General features: G+C 35.1%; 2 protein-coding genes across 2 annotated transcripts; both read left to right on the top strand.

The window, feature by feature from the left end:
• The first annotated feature begins 10,145 nt into the window (after positions 1–10,145).
• On the top strand, positions 10,146–11,405 carry LOC108478904 (uncharacterized). Its single transcript, XM_053022874.1, has one exon. It carries the CDS (start codon positions 10,563–10,565, stop codon positions 11,403–11,405), a length of 843 nt encoding a protein of 280 aa, XP_052878834.1. The 5' UTR covers positions 10,146–10,562.
• Positions 11,406–12,077: 672 nt separating this feature from the next.
• Positions 12,078–13,201, top strand: LOC108479038 (uncharacterized). The gene has a single exon (XM_017781470.2). The coding sequence runs from the start codon at positions 12,308–12,310 to the stop codon at positions 13,199–13,201; it is 894 nt and encodes a 297-aa protein (XP_017636959.2). The 5' UTR covers positions 12,078–12,307.
• The last annotated feature ends 7,984 nt before the right edge of the window (positions 13,202–21,185 follow it).

Genomic DNA, 21,185 nt, shown 5'->3' with positions numbered 1-21,185 from the left:
TGAAAAGAAAGATTGCTTTGGTTTGGGCTTCAAGCCAGACCATAAGCACAAGAGGCAAGAGATTGAGAAGTGCCAAACGAGAAGAAAGACGAGTTTGAACGGAGGAGAAGTGGAGTGGGAACCGATGACATTCCCACCTATATCCAAATCCTTTAAGTCGAGAGGATTACTGGTAGAAGAGAGTCATCAAATTAATGCTATACACGATGAAGGATTGGAGTAAGGAAGCCTCGAGGGCATTCGCCCTTACGAACCGGGGAGCTCTCTGAACAATTGGAATGCGGAAGACCTTCCTGTAGTCTTTAAGAATTTTTCAGAGTAATTCTCGAGACATGTCTGTTACTCTACGGCCTAGGAGTAGTAAGATTACGTTTGTAAAAATAGGCTTATGTTCATCTATTATTATTTAAATAAAAAATAACTTTTATCAATTTAAACGAGTATTGTTTCATTTTTATCAACCAATATTCCTTTAAATTTTGGCAATTCTTATTCTTTTATTCATAGCACATAAACAATCATTCTTAGATTCATTCATTCTTTGTATATTCTTTCATACCCCTACAGGTCCCTAGATATCAATGATATGAACACCGATACTGCAACTCCTGATTTCTCTTGCGAGCAAGACATGTGTTTAGAGGAACCTCAGGATTTTGAAGATGTTCAAGATTATGACGTATCTCTTGATCTGTTAAGAATGGTAAAGTAGAAGGAGAAACAAATCATGCCACATGAGAAAGAGGCAGTAGAGAATATAGCCTTAGAGAAGGGGAAGGAGTTAAAAATTGGAACACTGATTACCGAGGACACAAGGCATGGTCTGGTTGAGTTGCTTCAAGAGTTCAAGGATATCTTCGCCTGGTCATATCAGGATATGCCCGGATTGAGTACCGACATTGTAGTACATCGTCTTCTGATAAGATAGGATTGGAAACAGTCTAACAGAAATTGCGAAGAATGAGGCCGGATATTGTTCTGAAAATAAAGGACGAAGTCAAGAAGCAGTTCGATGCAGGATTCTTGCAAGAAGTGAAATACTCCGAATGGGTAGCTAACATTGTACCAGTTCCTAAAAAAGATGGGAAGGTACGAATGTGTGTTGATTACAGAGATTTAAATAGAGCTAGCCCCAAAGATAATTTCCCTCTGCCACACATAGACACTTTGGTGGACAACACAGCAGGATATTCGTTGTTTTTCTTCATGGATGGTTTCTCAGGATACAATCAGATAAAGATGCATCCAGAGGACATGGATAAAACGACGTTCATAACCTTATGGGGCACTTTTTGCTACAAAGTAATACCGTTTGGACTGAAGAATGCAGGGGCAACATACCAACGGGCCATGGTAAACTTATTCTACGACATGATGCATAAGGATATTGAGGTATACGTTGATAATATGATTTCAAAGTCACATACAAAAAAAGAGCACATTGAGGTCTTGAGAAGATTGTTCTTGAGGTTGAGAAAATTTCAGTTGAAGCTCAATCCAGCAAAGTGTACATTTGGAGCCAGATCGGGAAAGTTATTAGGCTTCGTAGTCAGTGAAAGGGGAATTGAAGTCGACTCAGACAAGGTCAGAGCCATATGAGAGTTACCTTCACCACGTACTCAGAAGGAATTTCAAGGATTCCTAGGAAGGTTAAATTACATCGCTCAGTTCATTTCACAACTGACCGAGAAATGCGATCCTATCTTTCGCCTCCTCAGAAAGCACAATCAAGATACTTAGGATGAGGAGTGCCAGAATGCCTTTGAAAAGGTCAAGCAGTATTTGTTGAATGCTCTGGTATTATCTCCACCAAGCCCAGATAAACTGTTGATACTGTACTTATCAGTGTTCAGTAATTCTATGGAGTGTGTGCTTGGCCAGCATGACGAGTCGGGAAAAAAGGAGAAGGCAATTTATTATCTTAGTAAGAAATTCACTGACTGTGAGATGAGATACCCACCAATTGAAAAGTTATGTTGTGTGCTGATTTGGACAAGTCGGAGATTAAGACAGTACATGCTATACCATACCACTTGGCTCATCTTAAAGCTTGATCCATTGAAATACATGATGGAGTCAACGACTCTAAATGGGAGAATGGCGAGATGGCAAATTTTTCTTTCAGAATTTGATATAGTCTACATAAGTCAGAAGGCTATAAAAGGAAGTACGGTAGCAGAATTCTTGGCCAGTAGGGCTCTAGAGAATCATGAGCCATTGAATTTTAATTTTCCAAATGAGGAGTTAATGTGTATAGCAATGACCAAAGATTCTCCTTGGAAGCTCAATTTTGATGGGGCTTCTAATGCAGTCGAAAATAGAATTGGGGTAGTCTTGGTATCCCGAATGGCAATCATTACCCGTTCACGTGCAAGCTGGACTTTGATTGCACGAACAATATGGTTGAGTATGAAGCACGCATCATGGGACTTCAAGCAGCTATAGAGCGAGGTATAAAAACCCTAGAAGTATCTGGAGATTCTGCGTTGGTAGTTTATCAGCTTAGAGGCGAATGGGAGACAAGGGACCCTAAATTGATCAATTATCAAAAGGTAGTTTTGGGGTTACTTGAGGAGTTTGATGACAGCACCTTTAATTATCTCCCACGAGACAAAAATCAGATGGCAGATGCTTTAGCAACCTTGGCCTCAATGATCAAGGAGAATAAAGAAGAAGAGATGAAGCCAATCCAAATGAGTGTCTACGAGGCTCCAGCTCATTGTTGTAACATTGAGAAGGAAGGAAATGACAATAACCCTTGGTATCAAGATATATTGCGATATGTGATAGATCGTAAATACCCTGAACAGGCCAGTAAAAATGACAAACGAACTTTGAGGAGGTTAGCTTGCGACTATGTCTTAGACGAAGATATCCTGTACAAGAGACGGAAAGACCAAGTACTTTTGAGATGTGTTGATGCTGTAGAAGCTAAGCTAATTTTAGAAGAAGTTCATAAAGGTGTATGTGGGATGCATACAAATGGGTTCTTGATGGCAAGGCAAATCATGAGGTTTGGCTATTATTGGGCCACTATGGAAGGGGACTGTATCAACTATACCAAGAAATAACATAAGTGTCAGATTTATGGGGACAGAATTCATGTTCCACCTTCACCTTTGCGTGTTATGACTTCTCCATGGCCCTTCTCCATGTAGGGCATAGATGTTATTGGACCAATATCATCGAAAGCTTCGAATGGACATCGGCTTATCTTCGTGGTAATTGACTATTTTATAAAATGGGTAGAGGCCACTTCTTATACGAATGTTACTAAGTCAGCAGTGAGTCGATTCTTGAAGAAAGAGATCATTTGTCGGTATGGAATGCCTAAGAAGATCATATCTAACAATGCATTGAACTTGAACAACAAAACGATAGCAGAGGTTTGTGATCAGTTCAAGATCAAGCATCACAATTATTCCCCCTATCGTCCAAAAATGAATGGGGCAGCGGAAGCCGCCAACAAGAACATTAAGAAAATAGTGGGGAAGATGACTGAGACCTATAGAGATTGGTATGAGAAGTTACCGTTTGCACTCTTGGCCTATCGAACATCTGTCAGAACCTCTACTGGGGCAACCCCATTCTCGTTAGTTTATGGGATGGAAGCCATGGTACCTATTGAAGTAGAAATACATTCTCTTCAAATTTTGACAGAGATAAGGTTAGATGAAGCTGAATGGGTTCAATCCTAGTATGACCAGTTAAACTTGATTGAGGAAAAGAGGCTAAAAGCCATTCGACATGGTCAGATGTATCAGAAGCGAATGATGCAAGCTTATGAGAAGAGAGTTCGACCAAGAGAGTTCCACGAAGGAGACCTTGTACTGAAAAAGATCCTTCCTATTCAAAAGGACTTTAGGGGAAAATGGATGTTGAACTGGGAAGGGCCGTATGTTGTGAAGAAAGCTTTCTCTGGTGCTGCATTGATCTTAACGGAAATGGATGGGAAAAGTTTACCCAACCCAGTAAACTCAGACTCAGTTAAAAAATACTTTGTCTAAAGGAGAAGAGAATCCAAGGTGAAAACCCGTAAAGGGCGCCTTGAGATTTAAAAAAAAAACGGAGAGGCCAAGGTGAAAACCCGCAAAGGGCACCTTGTGACCAAAGGGGTTTTGAGTTGAAAACCCAAAAGGGCAGCTCAAATTTTGAAAAGTACACAGTGATCTTGCTATATTTGATTCAATAAAGAGCGAAGCACGTTACATATTGGGGTATCAACAGAGTACTTTGGATCTTTTAAACACATGTTGAACTCAAGAAAGACTTCATGGAGCTGGTGTATAGATACTCAAGCAGAGATATCTTGGGTATTTAACTTTTATCTTGTTTGCTATCTTTAGATTCTATTTCTTCTTAAAGATAGGCTTTCAGATTAATTCCCTTTGTATCTTTTTGATAATTCATTCAAATCCAATTATTCTTAGAGATTTATTTATCTTCCATTATTCTTTAAGTATGTTGCATTGAAATAATGATAGACGAACTAAATATGTTCACAAACGAAGTTTTGCGCATTACTCTGGAAATTCTAGATAATACAAGAAACTAAAATAGGATAATTGTTCGAGAAATTCACGTAAGTAAGGGATGAAGGAACTCGAGGGATTTCTTCTTCCAGTCTAAAAGGAAAATAGACAAAACCAGCGATTCAATTTTAAGGAAAGATTGTCTTACAGACATTCTCAGTGGATCGTAGCATGAGAAGAAGGGAACAGGCCTACAGGTTGAGCAAAATTGATACTTTGAAGAAACAAAAGAAGGAATGAGTGATGACGTTTAGGATAGGGGTCATATTCACAACATTTTACATCATAGCATGTTTAATTAGGAACATTTAACTCACTTCGATCATAGCATCCTAATTATCAAGCATAATCATTCTACAGGTTATCAAAGATGGCACACCTTAATCCCCTAAGCAGTAGGGTAATAGGCCGCAGCATAGCAGATCTGGCGGAAGTAAGATCCAAGATGGTTTGGCATCCTTGTACTTACAAGGAACAAACCGAAGACATAGCTGATTCAGCTTTCACGTGTTTACGTTGAAGCAAATCTAAGATGATTTGGCATCTCTATATTGTCAAAGAACAAATCGGAGTTTGGCGTCTCCATATTCGGTGGAAAGCAGACACATTGCAGATCTGGCCTTCATATGTTTATACTGAAGCAGATCCAAGATGATTTGGCATCCTTGTGTTTACAAGGAACAAATCGAAATCATAGCTGATTTGGCTTTCACGTGCTTACGATAAAGCAAATCTAAGATGATTTGGCATCTCTGTATTGTCAGAGAACAAATTGAAGTTTGGCGTCTCCATATTCGACGAAGGGCAAACACATAGCAGATCTCACCTTCAGATGATTTCACTGAAGCAAGATCCAAGATGGTTTGGTATCCTTGTGCTTACAAGGAACAAATTGAAGACATAGCTGATTTGGTTTTCGCGTGTTTACGCTAAAGCAAATCTAAGATGATTTGGCATCTCTGTATTGTCAGAGAACAAATCGAAGAAGCAGATTTGGCGTCTCTGTGTTCGGCGGAGAGCAGATCGAAGATATCAATATGGCAATCTTGAGTTTGCATCGAGCAGATTAAAGACCATGATTTGATAAAGACCGGTCAAATTTGGTTTTCTAAGTCTTTGCTCGATTCCTGTTACATAGCAATGAGCAAAGAGGGACAACTGTAATAGCCCATATTTGACCGGGCTCAAACAAAACAAAAGAAAATAAATAAATAAATATTTATTTAACAGTCCATTAAAAAGGGTTCATGTACAAAACCAAAAAATAAAACACTTAACCCCACAACCCATTACACCCAAGCCCAGATTTAAATACTCAGACCCATTTACACTGGATGATCTAATATCCTTGACCCAAGGAAACACGGGGCCCAAGAGGCCCAAAACAGTAAATGGATCTGGAAACCCTAGGGCTCTCTGAGAAGTTAGGCGCCACAAAGGGGGATTCTAGATGCTTCGAGGTTCCAAAGGTCACGACTTTTCAGGTCCAGTGGCTCAATCGTCGCCTTCATCAGTGCACCGTGACCCCTCAACTTCGCCACCATGCATCACGCCACCATCAGCGCGAGAATCACGCCAGAATCGTCATGTGCTACAATCCAGCACTAGCCCCATCAGCGCATAGTCATGGGTGCTTTATAGATTATTTTTTTTAAATCATTATATTTTTGTTTTATATAATTATTATTCTTTTATAATTTTTTTATCTTATATATTGTATATTAAATACTATTTTTAAATTATTATTAACTATCATACTTGTATTTGTATTATAAGTATATTTTTGTTAACAATTACTCACTTTATTTTATATTATGTATATACTAATTCTTTTATGTATTTTTATATTGTATATATCATTTATGTATTAAATGTCATTTTCTAATTATTAGTTGATGTTATATTTTACGAGCATGTACATTGATACTTTTTTTTATATATATTAAATTGTATATCATGCATCATTTCTTAATTATTACTTTGTATATTTGTATGTTTTTGCTTATTTTAAATATATGCTATGTGTATCTCTGTATATATGATGTTACTGTATGTACATAGTATATGATCTTTGTATGATTACCATTGTATCGTTTAAAAGCATGTTTTATTCACTTATTATTGCAATATTCTATTCCATAATGATAATATGTTCCATCATGCATCGGTTTTTTTAAAAAAAGAGACTTCAAAGTTTTCAAAAATAAAAAGGCAATGCTTGGCGTTTGGAAGCTTCGAGAAAAGTAGTGCCCTAACTTATTGGGTTGCGACGTTTCTCGTTGAGTTCGAATAGTCAAGCACCCTTCTAAGTTTTTAAAGGTTTTCAATATACAAGTAACTGTCTTGGAATTGCAAGGTGTTGTGTCCTAACTTACTGGATATGGCGTTTTGTTATTTTCGAGATAGGGATTTCCCAAAATGCTAACTTAGCATCAATATTTTGATAAAGTGAACCCCAATTTTCAAAATCAAAATATTTAAAAGAGGATTGCATCTTAAAATTTTTAAATTTCCGACCTTAAAGACATTGATAATTAATTAGGTACCAATTTTTGGGCGTTACGAGGGTGCTAATCCTTCCTCGTACGTAACTGACTCCCGAACCCGTTTTTCTATTTCGTAGACCAAAACTAATGATTTTAAAACAAAATGTTTTAAAGGTGATCCAATCACACCTAAAAAGATTGGTGGCAACTCCCGTTTTCGTTTTTTCTTAGAGTCGATTCCCATTTTCCCAAAACTCGATTTAAAAATGGTTTCGACAACGTCACTATAGTTCAATTTTTTGTGGAGTTTTACCCAAAAACGCCACTATTGCTCAATTATGATTTTTTTTCATTTCTAATATATTTTTTTTCTATTTTTTCTTATAAATTTTTGTGCTTTGAGATTATCATTTTTAGAATTTTTTAAATTTTGAATATTGAACTTTTAACTGAAATATGAACTAAAATATTAAATATTAAATTTTAAGTTTTTTATTTTTATTTTCTAATTTTTAAGTTTTAATTTTTAATTTTTAATTTTAATTTTTAATTTTAATTTTTAATTTTTAATTTTTAATTTTTAAATTTTAAATTTTTTTGAAGATTTTTTATAATTTTAAATTATCTTATAAAATACAAAAGGAAACTTGAAAATGAAATCGATGAATTTAAAAATACAAAATGACACAATAATACTAGCATTATTCTTTTAAGTATGGTTCGCATTAGTTGTTTAGATTTTTATATAAATGGCATTTAATTATATGTATACACTTAAATTTTGATAGAGATACATCTCGTAATTATATATGAATTTTGGTTTAATGTGTAATTGTAGACGTGAAATTCTAATTGTGGTTTAAATGTATAGTTAAAACTTTAATTTTGATTTAATCATACACATTTTAAAAAATAAATACATCAATATATATTTCATTGGATAAATATAGATATTTATGTATGCAATATATAAATATAAAATGATGTTAGATCAATAATTGTGTTAATAATTTACAAGAATTGGATCAAATTAAAGTTCATGTATACAATTGCACACTAAACCATTGTTAGAAAAAGAAACATTTACCAGGGATTTTGGATTTCGAATTGGGGAAAAATGGGTGATTATTTTAAGGATTCGGATTAGGGAAAATGGGGAAATTATCTCTTACATAACCATAAATCATAATCCCTAAACCCATAATCCATAAACCTTAAAATAATAACTCATACACTTTAAACCCTAAACCATATACCCTAAACTATAAACCCTAAACTATAATGATAATTAATTCAATATTTTAAAATTAATACTATCTCTTTTATAATTATATAATAAAATATTTATCATATAAATTAAAAAACACTAACTAATCTAAACCTTAAACTCTTAACCCCTAAACCCTAAACCATAAATCCTAAAACATAAACCATGAACTATAAACCCCCTCACCCTTAACCCTTAACCCCTAACACCTAAACCTTAAACCCCAACCCTTAAATCACCTTTAAACCATAATCCCTAAACCCATAATCCATAAACCTTAAAATAGTAACTCATAAATATTAAACCCTTAACCATATATCGTAAACCCTAAACTATAATGATAATTAATTCAATATTTTAAAATTAATACTATCTCTTTTACAATTATATAAGAAAATATTTAACATATAAATTAAAAAACAATAAGTCATATACCAAAAATCTTTAAAACTATTTTAAATAATAGTATTTTAATTTTTTCATTTCTTGTGGCGTTTTTCAAAAAGCGCCGCTAAAGCCACTAAAAGCTCAATACAAAACGAAGGCGTTATGCAAAATTTTTTTGCGGCGTTTTTTGAAAAAACGCCACCAAAGATCAAGCATTAGCGGCGTTTTTAAAAGGCGCCGCTAAAGGTGTAATTATAGCGGTGTTTCTTAAAAAAGCGTCGCTAATGCTTGATCTTTAGCGGCGTTTTTGAAAAGCACCGCTAAAGCCACTAAAAGCGTCGTTTTGCAAAATTCTTTTGCGGCGTTCTTTCAAAAATGCCGCTAAAGATCAAGCATTAGCGGCGTTTTCTAAAAGGCGCCGCTAAAGGTGTACATATAGCTGCGTTTTCAAAAAAGTGCTGCTAATAATCGATCTTTAGTGGCGTCATTAAAAAGCGCCACTAAAGGCTCAATACAAAACGGTAGCGTTGTGTTAATTTTTTTGCGCCGCTAAAGGTGTACATATAGCAACGTTTTTTAAAAACGCCGCTAATACTTGAAGTGTTGTTTTTAAAAAGCGCCACTAATGCTCATTCTTTAGTGGCGTTTTTCATTCAAACGCCGCTAAAAACCTGTTTTGGTGTAGTGAGACCAACAAAAAACAGCTTCTGCTTCTTTTCTCTCAAGCACAAGTCACTCACAAACAAAACACAACCAAGGTCCTCGAAGACTTAGGCTCTTGTTACCATTTGTTGGTTTTTTCACACCGGAAGAAAAACAGAACCAAGTTATCCGAATGAAATATGAAGCTCTTGTTGAAGCTAGAGCAACAAAGCAATAATTCCAAATAAAATATGAAATAAGTTTGAGATTCAAAGACTTGAGAGTTGCAAGGAAAACAACAGAAAAACAAAAGCTAAAAATGAGAAATTGAGAGAATAAAATTTTCTATCTTCTTACAATAATATATGATGTACATATATAGTACTATTACATTTGAAGAACAATATTTTTAACTTGAAGAAGTGAACAAACATTAAATGCATCCAAATGATATCCTAGGACCTGTCTAAAATTGGAAAGTACTTGACCATCTTTATCCAGTCAAAAAGTTTTCTGTCAAATCATATACAGGTCATTTGTTACAAAAACGTACTTCATCCGGACAACATACGTGCATTTGTAGCTGTTGTATTTCATTCGGATAACATACATACTACTGTTTGTTATCACCTTTAACAAGACATTAATGAATTTGAAAATGTTGATGCTGGTTGTGGGTCAGGAGATGAACACATCATGTTGAGTTGCAAAACCGGCTAAAGGACTAGCATTGGCTAAAAAAACAGTAGTAATAATAATAAAGAAATAATTTCATTCCCATACATGTGTTGCTGCATAAAAAAAAATAAATTGTTAGAAGCAAGCGTATCTTGCCTCCTTGCAGAACCTAATCAACAAGACAGCAATAACAAGAAGAAGACGAGACAAGTTAAAAGCAAATGATTCATTAATACAAGGCATTGAATGTAGTACCACCATGCGCATTATTATATAATATTTGTATATATGGATATTATGGCATTGAAAACTAGTAGTGTTTGTTGCTACCGAAGGGTGATGAGTTGTTGTGATTGTGGAGAGGAGACACAGCAGAAACATTTTGGCGATAGTTATGGGGATCGAGATCATGTTAGTTCATGTTGCTTGCTTCCAATTGATATTTAAAATGGTTGAGATTCCTCGTGTCTGCCCTCAACCTGTAATATATATGTTGAGCAGATGGTAAGGGGACTACAGCAAATAGCTAAGCAGAGTTGAAAACACATATCGCTTTTGCATAACAAGAAAATGGCAGCCTCTTACCATGCTCGATCAAACAGCTTGCCCACAAGGCAACACCCCATCGTTTCACAAATCGACGAGAACTTGAACCGATTGAGGGCATCTCAATCAGCCTCCACATCATCATCCATAGGCCACAATCTAAGTGGTCTTCAGGATTTGCATGAATGTGTTGATGTATTGCTTCAATTTCCCCTCACCCAACAAGCTCTCGACCAAGAGAAGCAAAGGGAAATGGTTGAAGAGCTTTTGGATGGATCTCTCATGCTCTTGGATGTATGTACCACTGCTAAGGATGCCTTGTTGCAGACAAAGGAATGCACACGAGAGCTTCAATCAATTTTGCGCAGAAGACGTGGAGCCGAAGGGCTTGCTAATGATTTTAGGAAATACTTGACATCTAGGAAAGCCATGAAAAAGGAAATCTGCAAGGCGTTAAAGAACTTGAAGCATATACAGAATAAACTCAGTACTCCTGGCGAGAATGGAGCTGTGATTAGCGTCTTAAGAGATGTAGAAGCAGTTACCATCAGCGTGCTAGAATCCGTATTGTGCTTTATTTCAGGGCCAGAGGCAGAATCAAAATCGAGCCGTTGGCCGCTGGTTTCGAAGCTAATGCACCAGAAGAAAGTAATGTGCGAGGAAGAACAGAAAGCAAATGAAATTTTGAGTGCTGAAGCTGCAGTGCGTTCCTGCACCAAATCTGAAAACATGAAGCATGTCGAGAACGTGCAAAAGGAGCTTCAAGGCTCAGAGTTGGGCATCCAAGATCTTGAAGAAGGCCTTGAAACCCTCTCCAGGCGTATGATCAAAACTAGAGTTACTGTTCTTAATATCATCAGCTGTTAAATATTGGCACCGCAGTTGTACATATATACTGTAATTTTACGGGGTTATACAATAGAAAAGAAATACAAAGATTATACAATCTTCTTTCTCAAAATTCTACCTCTTGTGAAATCATTTAGTTATATTTCCAAAATGGTTGCAGTAATTTTTTACTTCAAACATATTCAACCACGAGCAAGAAAAAACTTGAAAAATACTTTTATCCAGCACATGCTAATATCCAAAACTTACACCCCAATCCCAGTAACTTAAACCTACCTTTAATTTTCCCAAGTTGAATTATTGAGCCTCGTCATCACTACTGGTATCTTGGAATATCTCAGGAAACATTTCTATGAATATGTGACCTGCCACGATTCCTCTTGTCCCACTGAAAACAATGGAAGACTTGCTAAAAATTAAAAACTCCATGCCCGTCAGTTTATCACATGGAAGATGGCAATGAAAAGATGCTAATTGGATATTATGTTAATCATAAAATTTTCTTATGTTAGGGGAAAAGGAAGCAAGGATCAGAAAGTGGATCTTGTTCAACTTCAGACCCTTCTTTACTTGGTTATCAAATTGCATGAAAAATAATGGTAAGTGCTAACACACACGTGGAAATAATGAATTGGTTGTTTGTTTTTCCTTAATATATTTGAAAAATGTCACCAACTCCCGTGCGTTGGCAACTAGGATGGTTTCAACGTGTGCAAAGAAATGGCAAGGATATATATATTAAAGTTCTTGGATAGTGAGCTGGAGAGATGGTAGAGGGGAGACATTTCATGAACATTGCTGCCACCCTTTTATCGAGATCTTAATTAATCATGTCAACATTAGCAGATAGAAGAAGCATTTGAGGTTCCCTTTGTCTCCGTGAATTGATATGAATATACATATATATAACTTGGGAGCAGATGCCTAGTATTTCAGTGAAAATTGCAAGAAACGTTGATTCAACAAATAGGCTTCTTTGCTCAGAACAAAAAAAAATGGCAGCCACTCGATCCAACAGTTTCCCCCGCTCATCTAGACAACACCCACTAGCAACAGAAGTTAATGAGCATTTGAATAGATTGAGGGCTTCTAAAGAGGCATCTACTTCATCATCATCAATAAGCCATAAACTAAATGGCTTTCAAGATTTGTATGATTGTGTTGTTAAATTTCTTCAGTTGCCTCTGTCCCACCATGCTTTAGCCCACGAATGTGCTGATGAGTTGTTGGATGGTTCTCTTAGACTCCTCGACCTTTGCAGCACTGCTAAAGATATTGTGCTGCAAACAAAAGAAAACGCAAGTGAACTTCAATCGGCTTTGCGTCGAAGGAAAATCGGTGAAGCCGAGATCGTAAGTGAAGTGGGGAAATACATGAGCTCCAGGAAAGTTGCCAAAAAGACTATCCACAAGGCATTGGGAAACGTGAAGGTCATACAAAGGAAAAACACAGTCTCGCCTTCAGAAACTGTTAGCATGCTGAAGGAGATTGAAGCAGTGACTTGTTCTATGTTTGAGGATTTGTTATCTCTCATCTCCGGACCAAAGCCTAGAAGTTGGTTATCAGTTTCGAAACTATTGCATCAAAGAAGAATAGCGTGCGAAGATGCTGGAAGGAACGTGAATGAATTCGAAAAGGTTGATGTTGCTTTGAAATCCTTCGGAATAACCAAATCTGAGATCATAAATCTTGAGATGCAAAACCAGCTAAAAGACTTGGAGCTGTTTATTCAGGATCTTGAAGATGGATTTGAATGCCTCTTCAGGTGTATGATCAAAGCAAGAGTGTCGTTTCTTAACATCCTTACCCTGTAAAAAACCAAACCCAATTTTGGATTACATCATGTATAGAAATCAAATATACATACATACATACATATAAATGAAATACTCTTTTCCATTTCCATACGACAAAAGCTCCCTGTTATTTTTCCTCTCTCAGTAGCATTTGTTTTAACCTTCTTTTCTTCCAGAGAAAACAAAAAAGTTACATAAAACAGTAACTAGATAGTAATGAAACAAAGTTAACCTTGGGTTTTTGTATATTACTTTCTTCTTAAATATGATGCAATTAATTTATCAAGTTTGAGGCTGGTAGGATTACTTTTGTCTCTAAATTAAACAACAATCAATCCATTCACATGGATGCATGCATTAATAGTGATAACAGCAAGCTTATATTCAAATCTATCACTCGTTTCAATTGATGAAAAATGGTGAGGCCAGCTTATTACCAAATATCAACCATTAAACTGCACTCTTTTTTTCTATTTGTTGGCAATATGTGTAGAAATTATTAAGCTTGCATGCAGATATTGCCTCCCTCTGCCACAACAAGATAATCGTATAATAAACTCCACCCATTTTTCTGTTTGTTGCCAACATGTGCAACATGCACCTCTTGCATGCAAATCACTTGTTTTTACAAATAGTTGAATTGTTGTAGGAACAAAACAACTCTCCAAATAGATAAGGGAGGTGAGTTTATGTCAACTGAATTTAACACCTTTCGTGAAGCAAATAGAACGAACAAAGAGTTCACAACATCTTATACATCTAAGCAAAATCGCGTGGCGAAATGCAAGAACTGCACTGTTGTTGAAATATGCAGAAGCATGGTGAAACAGTTGTCGCAAAAAGACCTAAATTGCGAAATCAATAAACCAAAAAAAATATATAAAACTTAGTCTAAAGTTAAATTTAAATTTGTTAAATACCTAAAATTCTAATTAAAACCTAAAAATAAATAAATATAAAGGGCCTAAATTTTATCAAATTTAAGTAAGATCTAAACACCTAAGCAACTTGTTAGAATTAAGTGATCCGAATCCTTATTTAAATAAAATACAGTGGTAAAATAAAATAAAAGCGTAATCCATATAGAATTACACTTCTTTTATTTTATTTTAAAATAAGGTTTTATTAAACCTTATTAAATTCTATCTATTTGATATTTATTAGAATAACGTGTTTCAGTCTTATCAGAATATTGCTTCACAAGCCTATAAATAGACATAGTCTATTCCTCTTGTAATAATTCGAATTCGACTTAGTGAATTTTCTTCTCCTCTGCCCGTGGTTTTTTTCCCGAAAGGGTTTTCACGTAAAAATTTGTGTGTTCTTTATTTTATTTTATTTTATCTTATTTTTTCACAAATTGGTATCAGAGCTTCCGAGTTGTTCATCTCGATCATGGTAATGGCGTCTTTGAAGTATGAAATTCTACTATTGGATCGCAACACCAGATTTACATTGTGTCAGATTAAGATGCAAGCAGTTCTTACGCAGATGGATATGGAGAATGCCCTGCTAGGGATAGATAAGATGCCTTCGACATTAATAGATGAAGAGAAGAAGCGTAAGGATAGAAATGCGTTAACACAATTACATCTGCATTTGTCCAACGAAATTTTGCAGGATGTGATGAAAGAGAAGACCACCGCTGCATTATGGAAGAGGCTAGAACAAATATGTATGTCGAAAACTTTAACAAGCAAGTTGCATATAAAACAGCGTCTTTATGCTCATCGTTTGGAGGAAGGTGCGTCTGTACACGAACAGTTAACAGTGTTTAAAGAAATTCTCTCAAACTTGGAGGCCATGGAGGTTCAGTATGATAAGGAAGATCTAGGGTTGATTCTACTTTGTTCGTTGCCCCCGTCTTATTCAACCTTTAGAGACACGATTTTATATAGCCGCGAGTCTCTCATAGTTGATGAGGTTTATGATTCTTTGACCTCGTATGATAAGATGAAGCATCTTGTGGTTAAACCCGACTCTTAGGGAGAGGGTCTCATTGTTCATGGGAGACAAGATAGAAATGCTGATGATGATCGTGAAAGGACACAGGAACGGAATCCTCGCGGTAAATCTAAAGGTAGATCAAAGTCTTCAAACAGAAGTAAAACTTGTAACTTCTGCAAGAAGAAAGGGCACATTGAATCTGAGTGCTATAAGCTACAAAACAAGACTAAAAGTGAGGCTGCAAATCAAAATGGAAAACAACCAGAAAATTTCGGTGAAGCTGATGTTGTAGAAGACTACAGCGATGGTGAACTTCTAGTCGCTTTAGTTAACAATTCTAAAGTGAGCGAGGAGTGGATACTTGATTCAGGCTGCACCTTCCACATGAGTCCCAATCGGGATTGGTTTACAACTTACGAAACAGTGTCTAAAGGTGTTGTTTTGATGGGAAATAATACTTCGTGTAAAATTGCAGGTGTTGGAACAATTAAAGTTAAGATGTTTGATGGAGTTGTCAGAATACTTAGTGACGTACGAAATCTTCCAGAATTGAAAAGAAATTTAATTTCATTGAGTACTCTTGATTCAAAAGGGTACAGATACACAACTGAAAGTAGGGTTTTAAAGATTTCAAAAGGTTCCCTTGTTGTGATGAAAGGGCAGAGAAAGACTGCCAAGTTATATGTTTTGCAGGGTTCTATTGTTACTGGTGATGCAGTTGTCGCTTCCTTTTCCTTGTCAGATGATGATATTACTAAACTTTGGCATATGCGCCTAGGGCATATGAGTGAGAATGGCATGGCAGAATTGAGCAAAAGAGGACTTCTTGATGGGTAAGTTGTAAACTGAATTTCTGTGAGCACTGTGTTTTTGGGAAGCAAAAGAGAGTTTGATTCACCAGAGGAATCCATAACACGAAGGAAACATTGGAGTATATTCATTCTGATCTATGGGGGCCATCCAGAGTGCCTTCGAGAGGTGGAGCTAATTATATGCTAACCTTTATTGATAATTTTTCCAAAAAATTTTGGGCGTTCTTCTTGAAGTAGAAAAACGATGTGTTTTCCTCATTTAAGTCTTGGAAAATTATGATTGAAAAACAAAAGGGAAAACAAATAAAATACCTCCACACAGACAATGTCTTAGAGTTCTGTTCTAATGAGTTTAATATATTGTACAAGTCAGAAGGGATCGTGAGACACTTGACAGTTCGTCATACTCCGCAACAAAATGGAATTGCAGAACGAATGAACAGAATGATCATGGAGAAGGTTCAATGTATGTTTTCAAATGCCAACTTACCAAAGTCGTTTTGGGCCGAAGCAGCCTCTACTGCATGCTTTTTGGTCAACCGATCCCCATCCGTTACCATTGAGAAAAAGACCCCACAAGAGGTATGGTCTGGTAATCTTGCAAATTATTCTGATTTAAAGATCTTTGGGTGTCCTGTGTATGCTCATGTTGATAATGGAAAATTGGAACCGACATCCATTAAATGTGTTTTTCTTGGTTATAAAGTTGGTGTAAAAGGGTATAAGTTATGGTGTCCTAAAAATAGAAAAATTGTGATTAGCAGAGATATTGTTTTTGATGAAACTGCTATGCTGCCCAACTTATCTCTTAAAGACTCTTCCAATAAAGAAGATCAAAAGCAGGTGGAGCATCAGATCAATACAAAGTCGACTCCTTAAGCTAGTACAAAAATTGAGAATAGAGTTGCTTCTTCACCACAATACTCTATCGCCAAAAACAGAACTAGAAGAGAAATTAAACCTCCAAATAAATATGCCGAAGCTGATCTAGTTGCTTATGCTTTAAATGTGGTTGAAGATATAGATGCAAACCAAGAGCCATCTAATTACTCTGAGGCGGTTAGCTGTGAAGACTCAGAAAAATGGATGTTTGCTATGCAAGGGGAGATGGAATCACTTTACAAAAATAAAAAATGGAATCACTTCACAAAAACAAAAACTGCATTTTTGCATAGAGAACTTGAAGAGGATATTTACATGCAACAACCAGATGGTTTTACAGTCTCAGAAAAAGAGGGCTATGTTTCCTTGCTGAAAAAGTCCCTTTACGATTTGAAAAATAACTGAGGCAGTGGTACAAGAGGTTTGATTCCTTTATGACTTCTCATGATTTTAAAAGAAGTAGTTTTGACAGTTGTGTTTACTTTAAGAAAAATAGTGATGGTTCTTTTGTGTATCTACTTCTTTATGTTGATGACATGTTGATAGCAACAAAAGATAAATGAGAGAAAAGAAAAGTTAAAGTCCAACTAAGTAAAGAATTTGAGATGAAAGATTTGGGACCAGCAAAGAAGATACTTGGTATAAGATTCTCAAAGATAGAAAAGCAAGTAAATTGTACCTAAGTCAGAAGGGGTACATTGAGAAAGTTCTTTGCAGGTTCAATATGCAGATTGCTAAGCCTGTTAGTACTCCTTTAGCAGCCCATTTCAGACTTTCATTTGCTTTGTTTCCACAATCAGATGATGAGATTGAGTACATGGCACATGTTCCATACTCTAGTGCAATGGGATCTCTCATGTATGCTAAGGTTTGTTCACGTCCAGATTTATCATATGCAATTACTGCTATTAGCAGATATATGGCGAATCCTGGTAAAGAACATTAGAAAGCAGTTCAGTGGATTTTAAGATACTTACGAGGTACTACTGATGTTTGCTTACATTTTGGAAGAACTAGAGATGGAGTCATTAGGTATGTTGATGTTGATTTTGCTAGAGACCTTGATAGAAGAAGATCTCTCATAGGTTATGTCTTTACAATCGGAGGTTGTGCAATCAGTTGGAAAGCCACTTTGCAAACTACAGTCACTTTGTCTACCACTGAAGCTGAGTACATGATGATTACTGAGGCTTGTAAAGAAGTCATTTGGTTGAAGGGACTCTTTAGTGAACTCAATGAAGACCTTCAAATCAGCACAGTATTTTGTGGCAGTCAGAGTGCCATCTTTCTTACAAAAGATCAAATGTTTCATGAGAGAACAAAACACATTGATGTTCGGTATCATTTTGTTTGTGATATTATTGCTCGTGGTGATATTGTTGTGAGCAAAATTAGTACTCATGAAAATCCTACAGATATGATGACTAAGTCACTTCCTATAACCAAGTTTGAGCATTGCTTAGACTTGGTTGGTGTTCATTGTTGAAGTTAAACCCTTAAGGGGTTTTATGGAAGAGGTGGAGAACTTGTTCGTTGAGAGTTCGCGATGAAGAAATTGTTCATTGAGAATTCGTGTCAAGCTGGAGATTGTTAGAATTAAGTGACTCAAATCCTTATTTAAATAAAATACAGTGGTAAAATAAAATAAAAGAATAATTCATATAGAATTACACTTCTTTGATTTTATTTTAGAATAAGGTTTTTAAACCTTATTAAATTCTATCTATTTGATATTTATTAGAATAAGGTGCTTCAGTCTTACTAGAATATGGCTTCACAAGCCTATAAATAGACATAGTCTATTCCACTTGTAATAATTCAAATTCGACATAGTGCATTTTCTTCTCCTCTACCTGTGGTTTTTTTCCCGAAAGGGTTTCCACGTAAAAATTTTTGTGTTCTTTATTTTATTTTATTTTATTTTATTATTTCACACAACTCAAATCAAAAAAAGAACTTAACTTCTAGATGTAAATTTATACACAACTAATTATCACAATATACCAATTTCATCAACATTCCATGTAGAACTTGTACATTCAACCATCCGGATGACCCAACAATGATGACTTTTACTGTTTGCATATTCTACCATCCCATGTGGCCCAACAATGATGGCTTTGAATATTTGCATATTCTATCATCTTGAGCGGCCTAACAATGATGGTTTTGAATCATTATTTCGTGTTAAAGTAGCAACACCAACATTGTTTATGTTGCTTATGTTTGGTCTATTGGTCTGATTAATTGTTTTTTGTTGATTTGTTAATTGATTCTTTAGTCAATGTTTAATTTAATCAGTTATTCTTGTTTTCTAGCACGGTCGGTTGTCGTGGGATATGTCCCTAATTTTAAGGGTAGTAGTGTGTAATGGGGTGTAAGCCTATATAAGGCACTCAGTTGATTTCAGAAATTATCTATTAGTTTAGTTCAGCTTCCTTTGTTTTTATTTTTTTCCTCTATTATCTGCTGTGTGTTCCTCATTTTGGTATCTGAGCCAGGTTTTATATTGTTTGTTGTGTCTCTTCTTGGCAAAATCAGCAGCCTTCATGCCATCGGTGGAGTTAAGAAACTCAAAAATAAGAACTACAACACTTGGTATGCATGTATAATGTCGTACTTGCAAGGCCAAGACCCGCGGGAGATGGTGAATGAAAGCGAAAGCATGCAACTGGTGGCAGAGCCTATAATAACCCATTTTTTAGTGATGCAAGAAACAGTGGTTTCGAAACCCTATTTTTGATATTCGAGTCCTTCAATATTATTATTTAACATTTATGAGGTTACTATAAAATTTAATTAAAGTTTGATCCATTAATTTTTCAACTGGATATATAATTAATTATGATACAAGAACTAAATTCTAAAAGTGGTAAAATTTTATCGCTATGAATTTTTAATTAATTGAAGACCGCTTGATCAATTGAGCCCTTTTTAATATAGTGAATGGTGGTGATGGACAACTATCATCCACCTAATTGGCTAATTAAGGTTAACATTAGTTAATTATTAATTAGTTAAGTTAATTATAATTAATTAAAGTTTAATCTTAGTATAAAAGATAAATCAAAGAAAAAAATAGTCACTTTTCGTGTTCATCTTCTCCCCATCATATCTAAGAAGAAGAAAAAGGGTTTCAAAGCTTTCAAACTTTGGTCCCTAAATTGGTAAGTGACTTTAAGTCTGTTTATTGTGATTTTTATATTTCTGAGGTCCTAGAAGCTTGATTTAGCTAACTTGTGCACCAATTTGTAAAACCTTTAAAGTTTTCAAAATTTTTCATTTTTGATTTCTTGAAGTTTTTGGTGCTAAATTGTTTGATTTTAAGCTTAGAAGTGAAAAATGACAAGTTTGTAAAGTTTAATTGCTAGTTTTTTAAAATAAGGACTAAAATGCATTAATTTAGAAAATGGTATAATATTTCTACAATTTTGTATAATATAGGGTTATAAAAGGATGAAACTGAGATCGGTTTCAAAATCGAAGCTCAAATTTGAAAGTTATGGAAATCTCAATTTTAGGGACTAAATTGAATCAAATTCAAAACTTTAGGAAATATTTGAAAAGTGAAATTGAAGTGACTTATTTTTATAATAAGATGAAATAAAGTATTTGGAATTGATAAATTGAAATGAATTATCGTATAGATCGGGAATTGAATCAATCAAAGGATCATTGAGGAAAACGCAAAATTATGTATTAGTCATTGACATCTTATTTGTTGTTGTTTCGGCCAAGTAAATTCATATGGGACTTACTTTATTAATTCATGATTTTTTTTTTTTTTTGCTTTCTAGTTTGAATTGTTATGAATATAATGTCTTTTGGCATCTAATGGCCTAAATCTTAAAATATGAAATATATGAAAAATACGAATAGGTGCATGGTATGGAATGGATGTGAAATGTTATATGATTAGATGATATGTATATGACGCTATTACAAGGATTGGAATGATACAAAAACTATAACAGTGCCCATGTGAACTTAGTAATCAATTAGGATACGAATAACTTACCATTAGGGTCCCAAAAAGGAAAACAAGTGTTTGATTAAGGATTAATATGATGAATTGAGATCCAAAGATCTATTGCGATTCTCGAAGCTTGTGAGAGCAACTTTAGTTTGAAGCTTGTGTGAGCAAATCAGTATCATGTATCCGATTTCAATTTATTATAATTCTCTAGACGAAAATAGAAATGAAAACGGTATTAAATGGTAACAAAATGATTGAAAAGAATTCTTATGAACGGAATTATACATGTTTGCAATTTGATTATTGATAAGTTCTAAAAGTAACATGTTTCAACCTCATTCTTAATGCGTTTTTGGGTGATTATTCGATGTTAATTGTGAATTTT

The sequence above is a fragment of the Gossypium arboreum genome, chromosome 12 (assembly GCF_025698485.1).
Source record: "Gossypium arboreum isolate Shixiya-1 chromosome 12, ASM2569848v2, whole genome shotgun sequence".
Lineage (NCBI taxonomy): Eukaryota > Viridiplantae > Streptophyta > Magnoliopsida > Malvales > Malvaceae > Gossypium > Gossypium arboreum.
The sequence above is the reverse complement of the archived record's forward strand: the minus strand, read 5'-3'. Positions and strand labels throughout refer to the sequence as shown.

Coding starts and splice junctions, on each gene's coding strand:
- LOC108478904 (XM_053022874.1), top strand. CDS start 10,563: ATGGCAGCCTCTTACCATGCTCGATCAAACAGCTTGCCCACAAGGCAA.
- LOC108479038 (XM_017781470.2), top strand. CDS start 12,308: ATGCCTAGTATTTCAGTGAAAATTGCAAGAAACGTTGATTCAACAAAT.